This window comes from Dendrobates tinctorius, unplaced genomic scaffold, assembly GCF_039654945.1.
Source record: "Dendrobates tinctorius isolate UK_male_01 unplaced genomic scaffold, ASM3965494v1 ptg000116l, whole genome shotgun sequence".
NCBI classification, from domain to species: domain Eukaryota; kingdom Metazoa; phylum Chordata; class Amphibia; order Anura; family Dendrobatidae; genus Dendrobates; species Dendrobates tinctorius.
In genome coordinates, this window is record NW_027361784.1 from 3,349,429 (window position 1) to 3,362,291 (window position 12,863).

The following is a 12,863-nucleotide window of genomic DNA, read 5'->3' on the forward strand; positions in this document are numbered from 1 at the left end:
ACATCTCAGCAGAAAGTATCACACAGGAGAGGATTAGGTACACAGCTCACCAGACATTATCACACAGGATAGGGTTAGATACACAGCTCAGAAACAGAATGTGCCAAAGGAGAGGACATTTTCATTCCAAGAATTCCACTCATTCCATCTGATTTGTTTTTTGATTTTAAACGCCTCCAGTTTCCAGTTCAACTGCTATTTGCAATGTCCATTAACAATGCTCAGGGACAGTCCTTGAAAGTAGTAGGGATCGATTTGCAATCTCCATGCTTTTCTCATGGTCAATTTTAGGTGATCTGTTCAAGAGTTGGAACTGCCAAAAATCTGTTCATCTTTGCACCGAAAGGAAAAACCAAAAATGTTGTTTATCAAAAGACTCTTGAATGAGTTGAAAATAAAATACTAACAATACTTGGGTAATCGTTTCGTTAACTTGTGTTGCAAATCTGTAGTGTTGAATATATGATGTGAAATGTTTTTACGTGCAATATAATTATTATAATTTGTTATAACTAACAACAGTTGGTTACTATGCCGGGCTCTTCAGCTAGTGTATATATATATATATATATATATATATATATATATACATACATCTCCTGCCTCTTACTGCGCCACCATCTTGTTCTTTTTCTTTCTTTTTTTTTTCTCTTCACCATCAAATATTGATTGATGAGTCGGACTGCACCCTAAGGTATTGGATGGTTTGAGTTTTCACAAATGTGTACATGGTACTTCAATCACTTCTTTACACGTAGGTTTCATTTGAACCTTCAGGGACAAAAAAAAAACTTTTTGGATTTATTTCTTTTGGGGGAAGCAATGCTATTTTATGAGAATAAAAGGTTTGTTGGTCTTCAGAGTTTGCACGTGTTCTCTGCGGTGAGGAGTTAAAATTCAGGAGCTGAAAATTCCTCTATTCCCCCAAGGGACTGGCCAGTCAGAGATGTAATAACACAGCCCTTCAGAAGAAGCAGACAGTGTGTGATTCAGCTGCAGCCCTCACCTCCTCCATTCACTGCTGTACACTTCTCATCCAGTGCCTGCAAACAGTTCCCTTTCTTCTCTCCATCTTCTCCCATGATGTTCTCACTTTGGGCTGCTCTTCTGGTCACATCATGTCTTCTTCTTCTTTCTGAATCTGAGCCTGACAACCAAAAGGTGAAGCAAAGAGCATTGCGACAGAAAGACCTGGACATCATAGATAGAGTGAGTTTAACCTTCCTATATATCCCCTGCCACCATCCTAATTTCAGAATCTAGCCTTTCCCTATAGGATGTTTATCCTTGTTGGACCTCAGATGGTCATTTAGAAAGTTCTGATAAGGTCTACAGTTCTTGGCCAGAGAAGAGCTATGATGTCCTCGCGGCATGTCTTGGTATAACGTGGCCTTGCATGCTTGATGCACATTATGGGTATAGGACGTGGTTTGTGGGTGGAGGACGCGTCTTAAGTAGATGCAGATGTTTTGTTCTAGTTCTTTACAGTTTACGGAAGGTTTTTCACTTAGTACATCGTTACGTTTCTATGCGACCCCCTTTTGATAAAAGTAGCATTGCAGCTTAGAATGTGTTTATAAAATTGAGTGCGCATATTTTTTGTCTAAAATGTAAAATTTTCTAGAATTTTGGAATGTTCACATATAACGCATTTTCGCTCTCTAGTTCTTATATTTTCCTACCACATTTTCCGTGGTCTTAGTTCTAGTGGATAATTAAATCCATGATGAGACTGTAATCTCATGTGGGATATGGAATTACACAGCGATTACAATAATTTGGTGCACGTGTTTAATTCACCTAACATGATAAGCCTTTACCATTTGGTCATTGTATGGCGGTATTGTTTAGGCAGAATTGAAAAGTGAGGAGCTAGGAATGTGTCTTCTATGAAATCTGAGAGCAGAATTATGTAGGGGTAGAGATCCTGATTCCAGGGATGTGTTACTTGCTGGGCTGCTTGCTGTCATTTTGATACAATCCCTGTTTCCTCTGCTGCAGATCTAGCAGTGCTCAGAGGGCTGATCTGTGTATAACCCCACCCACACCACTGATTGACACTGGCAGCTTTCTGCCTATCCGCAGTGTAACCTAAAAGTGGCCAATCCGTGGTGGGGGTGAAGCTATGCATAGCAGAGAACAGGAGGCACCAGACACCTTTTCTTGTAGTGATAATCCCATGCTGATAAAACACTAATTTTATTGAAGCAGCATCCCACAGCCTAGTAAGTAGCACATCCCTGGAATCAGGGTCCCAGCCCCTATATATTGCTGCTCTCAGATTGCAAACACCTGAAGCAGATTACCTTTAAAATTCCATAAAAATGATTGGTGTGGTAGTACACACACGCAGCCACCACTCAGTTCTGATGGGAAATTTTAGGGAGTCTTTCTCAAGATTGGTGAGGGTCCCAGTAGTCAGACTCCAATAATTACAAAATTAACACCTTATTTAGTAGTTGGGAATAACACGTTTGGTTTCTGTGTAAGGGGAGGCCAGGACTATAGTCATAGCCAGAGACACTGAATCATCTGTGTCCCGACTTTCCCTCGCAGAAAACTGTAATCCACTGCTCAGCGTACCTGCATCTTCAGGTTCAGGTCCCCCTGGGCACTTCCCAGGTGGCGACGGCCCTTCTTCCAGGCGACCCCCAGTAATGGAGACAGAGTCCAGAATAACATAAACGTTTTATTTACTTAGGACTTCACACGTTAGTTCCACAGTTGGCACCTCATGACATACACATTCAACTTCACTTGCTTCCACAGCTCTCCATACTTTGCTGATGCTTCCGTACGGCACACATCCGGACCAGACCGTCTTACAATGCTTCCCAGTTTCTTCCTGGCCTAACCTCGCCATGATGACAATTCCTTCTGCCTGTTTCGCCCCAGACTTGAAATCATCTGCCACCCGGTTTAGTTACCTCTGGAAAAGCATCCGGCCCATCTGTACCGTTCCCTACGTAGCTTCAACTTCCTTCTGTTCCTCACTCCAACCATCTCCCGCCCTAAAGGCGTCCGCCCAGGCTATGAGTCGCCACATCTTCTCTCTCCTGTACTGGCCCACTGCAATGATGTCCAGTGGCTGTGGATGACGGGGGTTGTCCCTGCTTAACGTTGTGTAGCTGCCGAGCCGTCCTGGGCCTATAGCCCATGTGGACATTTTTTGCACCCTGGCCCCATCTGGCTCTTCCCTTCTGCTCTCTAACCTTAACTCCCGGCAGCCCCTCCTACACTTAACCCTATACTACCTACTAACTGTTCTGTATACTAGAGTGCCCCCCTCTAGTGTCCAAATAAGAGCACTACGCTTTTCCTATACTGTACATGAAACGTAGTGAACATTATCACAACTATATGCAAAGAAGAACAATAAAACATGGAGACAAAGCAATGGTAATACCCAGAAGGGGTAGCAGTACCATATCATACTTCAGGTAGTACATGTAACATGTAGCAATACCAGTAAGCAACAAGGCATAAATACAACAATGAACATTATTAACTTAACCCCTTTACATCTGCACACACATTTTTTTTTATAAAGCATTCAGAAACAAGTTTTCTAATAAAATGAGCCTTTCCTGGGTATGTGCAGACATCTTTAAGACTCCAATCAAGTTTTCTCAGGCAAAAAATGCTTCAGAAAAATTCTGGCAGTTGTCTTTCAAGAGTTCTTTGAGCATTTTTTTTTCAAGTGTCTTTTGGAGCAGAACAAAAAAAAACATCCATGTGCCTATACCCTTCATCCACCATGGTCACAGATGGCCTTTCATATCACAGCTTCGTTATCCGGCAGTGCAGGAATCGGGTCACTAGTAAGGAGCTATTTTGCATTCCTTACATAGAGAGCGGAAACACTGTGCCGAAAGACTGCAAAAGGGACTTCTACCACTAGATCCTCTGGATTGCTGGAGGTCCCGAAGATCAGACCTCAAATGGAGATAGCAAATCCTTGCACATCCTCCGTGGGTTTCTTGTTGGTTTTGGGCAATGTGTACAGACCTGGGAGCTCGTACTAATCTTTTTTCTTTTTTAGATATCATGTACATGATTTTCCATAGAAGCAGTTCCAAAAAAAAAGTTTTCTTAGAACTACTTCTTTATGAAAAAGAAAATGACAGGGGGCCACCAACCGTGGTAAAACTGCAGTCTATGCGGATGTGCCGATTGTGAGTCTGTGTTTGCTAGACTGTAACCAGGACTAACAAGTCTCTTAGGAATCTGCGTTAGAACTCAAAATGATTGTGTCTATTGAACATGATGTTCTCCCATATTGCCTGCAGTCACATAGCGGGGGCTTTAGACATTTAACGTAAATATAGCGTAGACTAAATATCTACTGAATGATTCATCTCTTCTGTCTCGAAATTCTAACGCTGCTCTACCATGGCCTGACGGGGTCATCATGATCACAAAGCTTAGGGGGCTGCAAGTTCTGTTTATTCATGTATCATCATCTGGATGGAGGTGTGCATAGGTAATCACATCAGTCTCTGGCCCTAATGAGCGACAGGTCCGGTGCCACCCTAAAAGATGCTTTTGCTACTGTCTATTAGTGTCCTCGCAAAGGCTAAAAAGTTATTACCTATCTCCAGTGTCAGAGACTTTAATTGAGAGACAAGACAAATAGGTGACCTTAGATCCATTTAACACCTCCCATCCCGGATGCGATCTTGCGGTCAGGGTAGAATCAAAGATGAAATAGATGTATTTTTTAGTGATCATGGGGTCATGTGGTGAGACAAGCACTGATATAATCTATCATCTATCCACTGACTATCTTCCTCATAGGCACCAAGTTGAATAGATCATGAGATTCACAGGAGAGCAAGAGAAGCAGCACTCACCAGCGGCAATATGAGTAAAGTGCACTTTATTTCGGTCACATGATTGCAGACATTGACATCAGTGAAATTAGCTATTTCGCATAAGTACACGCTTCTTCAGGCTCACACTTTTGCTCTCCTCTTAGGGTACCGTTACACTTAGCGATGCACCAGCGATCCCGACAACGATATGGATCGCTGGTGCATCGCTAAGTGGTCGCTAGTGAGCTGCCACACTGGCAGATCTCACCAGCGACATAGCAGGGGTCGGGGGTCGCTACTTACCTGTCAGACGAGGTGATCCTGACGTCCTCCTGCCCGCGTCCAGGTGTCGCTCGTCGGTGCCACAGGAAGCCCAGCAGGAAGCGCCCGACGAGAAATGATCCAGGACATTCTCGCGCGACCAGCGATAATCAGCGGGGAGCGGATCGGAGGTAAGTATCAGACATAGCGATATCGCTAGCAATATCGCTGCTACGTCACAAAATCGGTGACGTTACAGCAATATTGCTAGCGACATCGTTATGTGTAACGGGGGCTTAAATCTCATGATCTATTACAAGTATCAAGATGAGAAGCGCAAGACATGGCTATTATCTGAATATTTTTTGGATTGATACAATTTTTTCCTTTTAACAGGATGTGGTGGTAATGCCCGGATGGTTTCTTTGGTCCTTGGGCACAAAGCTGAGTAGACCATGTGTGACTTGCCGCTCCATTCTATTCCTCCTGGTGCATTCATGCTGTCAGGGTAAAAACAGGGATATTCCAACCAAGACATGTTAACACCTATCAACTTAATATGTGATCGCTATAAACCCAAAGAAAAAAGCCCGAACGTAAGGTCAAAGAGTAATAGGACAATAGGAGTTATTACGGATAAAATACCTTTATTAACAGTGGTAAGTAATACTACAAACACATAAAGTGCCCGCACAGATAATAATACGTAGTATATATAAAAACTAGCTGAAGAGCCCGGCGTTGCCCGGGCATAGTAACCAACTGTGGTTAGTTATAACAAATTATAATGATTATATTGCACATAAAAACATTTCACATCATATATTCAACACTACAGATTGCCAACACAAATTAACTAAACGAATACCCAAGTATTGATAGTATTTTATTTTCAACTCATCCAAGAGCCTTTTGATAAACAACATGTGTATCTGTGTATCTAACCCTATCTTGTGTGATACTGACTGCTGAGCTGTGTACCTAATCCTCTCCTGTGTGATACTGACTGCTGAGCTGTGTATCTAATCCTATCATGTGTTACTGACTGCTCAGCCGTGTATCTAATCCTATCCTGTGTGATACTGACTGCTCAGCCGTATATCTAATCCTATCCTGTGTGATACTGACTGCTGAGCCGTGTAGCTAATCCTATTATGTGTGATACTGTCTGCTGAGCCGTGTATCTAATCCTATTCTGTGTGATACTGTCTGCTGAGCGGTGTATCTAATCCTATTATGTGTGTTACTGACTGCTGAGCCGTGTGTCGAATCCTCTCCTGTGTGATACTGACTGCTGAGCTGTGTATCTAATCCTATCCTGTGTGATACTGACTGCTGAGCCATGTGTCTAATCCTCTCCTGTGTGATACTGACTGCTGAGCTGTGTATTTAATCCTATCCTGTGTGATACTGACTGCTCAGCCGTGTATCTAATCCTATCCTGTGTGATACTGTCTGCTGAGCCGTGTATCTAATACTATTCTGTGTGATACTGTGTGCTGAGCTGTGTATCTGATCCTATCCTGTGTGATACTGTCTGCTGAGCCGTGTATCTATTCCTATTCTGTGTGATACTGACTGCTGAGCCGTGTGTCTAATCCTCTCCTGTGTGATACTGACTGCTGAGCTGTGTATCTAATCCTATCCTGTGTGATACTGACTGCTGAGCCGTGTATCTAATCTTATCGTGTGTAATGCTGGGCTCCCCCTGCAGTCTGTGTCAGAGGGTGGTCTGTGTTGGCACGGTAATAAATTGTGTTATTTCCAGCTTTACAGAAGGACGATAGCACCATAGAAATGATAAGAATAATAGGCAAAATTGTTTGGTGAATTGGAATGCGCGGAGTTAAAATTTTGCCTCACAACATAGCCTATGATGCTCTCGGGGTCCAGACGTGTGACTGTGCAAAATTTTGTGGCTGTAGCTGCGATGGTGCAGATGCCAATCCCGGACATACATACATACAAACATACATACATACATACACTTTTTCCCCATTATGTACATAGGGGCAAAATTGTTTGGTGAATTGGAACGCGCAGGGTTAAAATTTCGCCTCCCAAAATAGCCTATGACGCTCTCGGGTCCAGACGTGTGACTGTGCAAAATTTTGTGGCTATAGCTGCGACAGTGCAGATGCCAATCCCGGACATACACACATACATACATAAACACACACACATTGATGTTGTGAGTTCATTTTCCCCTTCACCATTGAGGTCTGAAGAACTCCCTCTTCTGGTGAAGGAAGGTAGTGAGGCTGATTACCAAGCACCTGAGCAGGATGATGATGACTGGGTGACTGGAATTGCTGACTGGATATAAGGCAGCCGACGCCCTTCTGCCTTGCTGGTGATTTCTCATAGGGATTCTAGGAGACCAGTCTGATTCCTGCTCCTCAAAAGCTAAGTTTTCTGCTCTGCTTTTTGCATTTGTGTTTTAGTTTTGTTTTGCCTTGTTTTTCTGAATTTCTGCCATTCCCTGCTGGGGTGAGCTGAATTCCTTTTTGTTCTGTCTTCAGAAAATACCTGAGTACTGATATAGTCTTTTTGAAGCCTAGCGTCTTCATGGCTTTTTTCCCTATCAGTCTGTTGGCTCTTGTTTTGATAGGGTTTTGGTGGATTGCAGACAGCAGCTTTTCTATCCTGTCCAATTTAGTTAGCTTGGGCCCCATCATTTGCTCAGCTTATCTTTCTATCTGTGTGAGTGTTTTTTCATCTTGCTTCACCGTCATTATATGTTGGGGGCTGCCTATTGCTTTGGGGTCTGCTCTGGGGCAGTTTAGATTTCCCTTTCTGTCTTTAGGCTATTTAGTTCTCTGGCTGTGGTCGAGGGGTCTAGGGCACCGTAGGAACCCCCATGGCTACTGCTAGTTGTTGTTGATAGGTTCAGGGGTCTGCAATCCGATAGCTGCCAACTTCTCTGGTTTTCTTGACTTAGCTAGTATTTCTGTTTTTGCCTCCTACGGTGACTCATTCATAACACATTGAGCTTTATATATTAGACTAGCTGAAGAGCCCGGCACTGCCCGGGCATAGTAACTAACTGTGGTTAGTTATAGCAAATTATAATTATCCTCCATTCCATAGTCCCGTGCCCATATACCCATCATCCATATCCACGATCCCATAGGCCCATGCCCATATACCCATTATACATATCCTCCATCCCATAGTTGAGTGCCCATATACCCATCACACATCCTCCATCCCATAGTCCCATGCCCATATACCCATCACACATCCTCCATCCCATAGTCCCATGCCAATATACCCATCATACATATTCACCATCCCATAGTCGAGTGCCCATATACCCATCACACATCCTTCATCTCATAGTCCCGTGCCCATATACCCATCATACATATCCTCCATCCCATAGTCCCGTGCCCATATACCCATCATACATATCCGCCATCCCATAGTCCCGTGCCCATATACCCGTCATACATATCCTCCATCCCATAGACCAGTGCCTATATACCCATCACACATCCTCCATCCCATAGTCAACCATTATGACATCATAATGAGTGGCGGGGCTTGCAACCTATGATGACATCAGCGTCGCCATGGCAACCATTGTGACATCATAATGAGGGGCGGGGCTTGATACACACACACTTTTTCCCCATTATGTAGATAGGGGCAAAATTGCTTGGAGAATTGGAACGCGCTGGGTTAAAATTTCGCCTCACAACATAGCCTATGACGCTCTCGGGGTCCAGTCGTGTGACTGTGCCAAATTTTGTGGCTGTAGCTGCGGCGGTGCGGATGCCAATCCCGGACATACACACATACATACATACACACACTTGAGCTTTATATATTAGACTAGCTGAAGAGCCCGGCGCTGCCCGGGCATAGTAACTAACTGTGGTTAGTTATAGCAAATTATAATTATCCTCCATCCCATAGTCCCGTGCCCATATACCGATCATACATATCTATGATCCCATAGGCCCGTGCCCATATACCCATCATACATATCCTCCATCCCATAGTTGAGTGCCCATATACCCATCACACATCCTCCATCCCATAGTCCCATGCCCATATACCCATCACACATCCTCCATCCCATAGTCCCATGCCCATATACCCATCACACATCCTCCATCCCATAGTCCCATGCCAATATACCCATCACACATCCTTCATCTCATAGTCCCATGCCCATATATCCATCATACATATCCTCCATCCCATAGTCCCGTGCCCATATACCCATCATACATATCCGCCATCCCATAGTCCCGTGCCCATATACCCATAGTCCCGTGCCCATATACCCATCAAACATCCTCCATCCCATAGTCAACCATTATGACATCATAATGAGCGGCGGGGCTTGCAACCTATGATGACATCAGCGACGCCATGGCAACCATTATGACATCATAATGAGGGGCGGAGCTTGATACACACACACTTTTTCCCCATTATGTAGATAGGGGCAAAATTGTTTGGTGAATTGGAACGAGTGGGGTTAAAATTTCGCCTCACAACATAGCCTAGGACACTCTCAGGGTCCAGATGTGTGACTGTGCCAAATTTTGTGGCTGTAGCTGCGACGGTGCGGATGCCAATTCCGGACATACACACATACATACATACATACACACACTTGAGCTTTATGTATTAGATTATAGAAGTACAATAAAATATATGACACGTATATTCATCTAAAGATCACCTCATCCGGAAAAAAAATATTAAAATAGTTAAAAAAGGGAGGGATCCCAAAGTACACCTGCCCAATAAATAAACCAAAATCATATACTGTAGGAGCTAAATGGCTAAAAGAGGTGAAAAAAACATTATGTGACAAGCAATGGTGCAAAATAATGTTATATAAAAAAATTTTATAATAAAGCCTCAAAAATAATCTAACAATGTAAAGTGCAAGGTGCTGAGTGGAATTATAAAAAATTATATGCAAAATAGCTGATACCAAGATATAATCATATGAGTAGGAATAAATATCAGCACAGCCAAATAGGGAGGTGCCACACAGTAGGTTCCCAAAGGGAGGTCTTGTGGTGGATACCGCGACATAGGATACCCGGCACAAACCTGTCTTGACATACCTGATTGCAGGTCACTGACCACCTATGTTCCGGGCTACACTCTACCTGATCTTTGGCTACTATTTGTGATTTACTCACACTAACATCTAAAAATTAACCCTAGTACACTGATGAATGTCTATCATGACCGAAACGTTTGTAACTAGTGGCTACTGTATGTATTAAAATTTTGAATTTTTGCTCCAAAAAATCCCTGAGTGTGCCTGGTATTTTATACATAATCATATGAGTGGCATAAAAGTAAATGGGGTAAGATTAATCACAGTGCAGTATATAAGTGAGATTGATCACAGTACAGCATATAAATGAGGTGCATAAAAAAATGTTCAACATATAGGTAGGGTCCTACAAATTAGAAAAGTGAATTACCTGAATTACCCTGACGCGCGTTTCGGAAGTTACTCCTTCGTCAGGGAGAATGCTGTTGGTCCCGGGTGATCACCACTATGAAGTATCCTTCTTTCATCCCTGGTTCTACCTTGATCGAAAGATTGGGTTCAGTAAGAGTTTAATGGAGCAACATGTTTTTTTTTACTTGAAAAAGATGGCAGTATGGTGTAGAAACCTGCTTACCAATAATAAAAAAAACTTCTACTATATTTGCATCAAGAGACATAGTTCCAGCCGTGCAGCCTATTTTAAAATATTTATTTTTTTCCTTCTGGTAATGGAGCAAAATATGTCACATATGTAGTCTGGCTCCATTCAATTCAAGTCTACAACCTGTGGTGTAGTAACCACTATGTCCACTGGACATTGATAATAAGAGTGAAGCATTATAATGGACGCTATGCTGATAATGCTATTAAGTGAACTTTCTGTTGCTGCTGTGGTTTATGAGGCGTGAATAAACCGCAAGGACTGTATGATTTGATGGAAAATCTGTGCCGGAACTGGTTTTTGTTCGCTGCAAGCAAGAATCCCCTAAGTAAATGACAGCGCTACCTCACATTTGGTGGAGAAAGCAATGGGCAAGGTTGTAGCCTTGCTGCTAGGAGCAGCGGAAGAGGACTGCAAAGTTTCGGTTGCTAAGGGCAACGGTTTCCAAAAAGCGCAGGTTGCAGTGCTGGCAACGCTGAGCCAGGAAGGCCAACGGTTGGAGAAGCTACTGCCCGGCTGTGGTTCTGGAACCGTGGGGCGGCCTAGTGAGTAAGGCACTGTCCGGATCGGTGAGCCCAGTGCGGCCGTTTCCTCAGGAGAAAGAGACTGTGAATTGCTGTAGGGTGCCTCTGCAGATAAGAGGTATCCGAGGACCTGTGTGGCCAACACAGGCAACGGACTGGTGTTCGTGTGGTACTGACCTGGGTCAGTGAGTAAGACTGTGTTCCTGGAGGGTTCAGTGAGTAAGGTCCTGGAAGGTCAGTGTTTGGAAGATCCTTGGAACACGTGGTATGACTTTGGACCTGGTGAGGCGTAAGTGTTGGGCAGTCTCAGGCTGAGACGGATGTCCTGAATAGCACCCGCCAAGCCCCTGGATCTGGTGAGGCCGGTGTGTTGGGAAACCCTGGAAAGAGGGTCGGCTCCCTGAATAGCACCCGGTGCGCCCTGTGTGTTGGACGGTCTCAGGCGGAGACGGTACGTCCTGAATAGCACACAGAAAGGACACGTGAGTTTTTTGTGTGGTGTTTTTCTTTTTTTCTCAACTCAGCCAGTGGTGGCTCAGTGGGGTCACGAAGGGGACAAGCGGCTTCCGGTAACCCGGCGGGGTTACGAAGGTGACAAGCGGCTTCCGGTGGATCGGCGGGTCCACGAAGACGGCGCAGCAGGAGCTGCAGTGACTCCAGCCACTGTGTCTGTGTGAACAGCAGCCGGTGGTGTCGGTGATTAGTGACAGCAGGAGCTGTGGTGGTGCCAACAAGGACTTGTGTGGTATCGTTAAGACATAAACTGTTGTGTGAACGGTGGTCTGAGAGGACCGGTATAACGGACATGGGGAGATCCCGAAAGGGGGTGGAGTCCCAGAAGGGGGCGGTGACCCAAAGCAGAGTGGTAACCCAAAAAGGGGTGGAGTCCCGGGAGGGGGCGGCAACCCAAAGTGGGGTGGTGGTCCAGAAAGGGGCCAAGTTTGAAGGAATGACAGCACTGGGTGACTCAGTGGGTATGTCTGGAGTACCGCAGTGTAGGTGTATGACATTTCCAGTATGTGGGATATTCTTTCTGAGTGATGACTGGCCGCAAGTGTGTACCATGACGCTACACCGGGAAGGGATGTCGGGACGGTTGGACTCAAAGAGTCAGGTGACGCTGATAGGAAATCCTCTCACTCTCTGTCTGACCGAGAAAATGGTCCAGGTTCGCTGTACACATGGGGTCACAGTGAACTATGTGGTAGACAGAATAATGTTTGAGGGGCTTGGAGGCAGTGAGTGCCAAGGGGGCAGTATACCATCAGACTTAGTGTGTGCCTTGGAGTGGGGCCGGGACTTTGTCACGTTTGATGATATGTGCCCCAAGGGTGGAGACGTTCCTACTTTTGGGCTAACCCGTATGAAGACGGTGATGGCTCTTGACGTGGAGAGGTCAGAGGTGGAGGTGACCAGGAAAAGGGGTATGTCAGCCCCACGGACAGACCTGACATCTCGTGACAAAACTGACACTAACCTGGTTGAGAAGATAACAGGAGTAGAGACACAGTCAGAGGGTAACTGGGGGATTCACTCGACTGACGGGACTAACCCAGAGGTACCTTTTGACG

The 12,863-nt window shown here is 44.6% G+C and overlaps 1 protein-coding gene across 1 annotated transcript in view; it reads left to right on the top strand.

The window, feature by feature from the left end:
- Positions 1-967: 967 nt before the first annotated feature.
- CTHRC1 (collagen triple helix repeat containing 1) overlaps positions 968-12,863 on the top strand; it is a 39,344-nt gene continuing 27,448 nt past the window's right edge. The window contains exon 1 of the mRNA XM_073590445.1: positions 968-1,209. Coding sequence (XP_073446546.1) covers positions 1,081-1,209 — 129 coding nt within the window. The 5' untranslated portion in view covers positions 968-1,080. The remainder of the gene's footprint in view (positions 1,210-12,863) is intronic.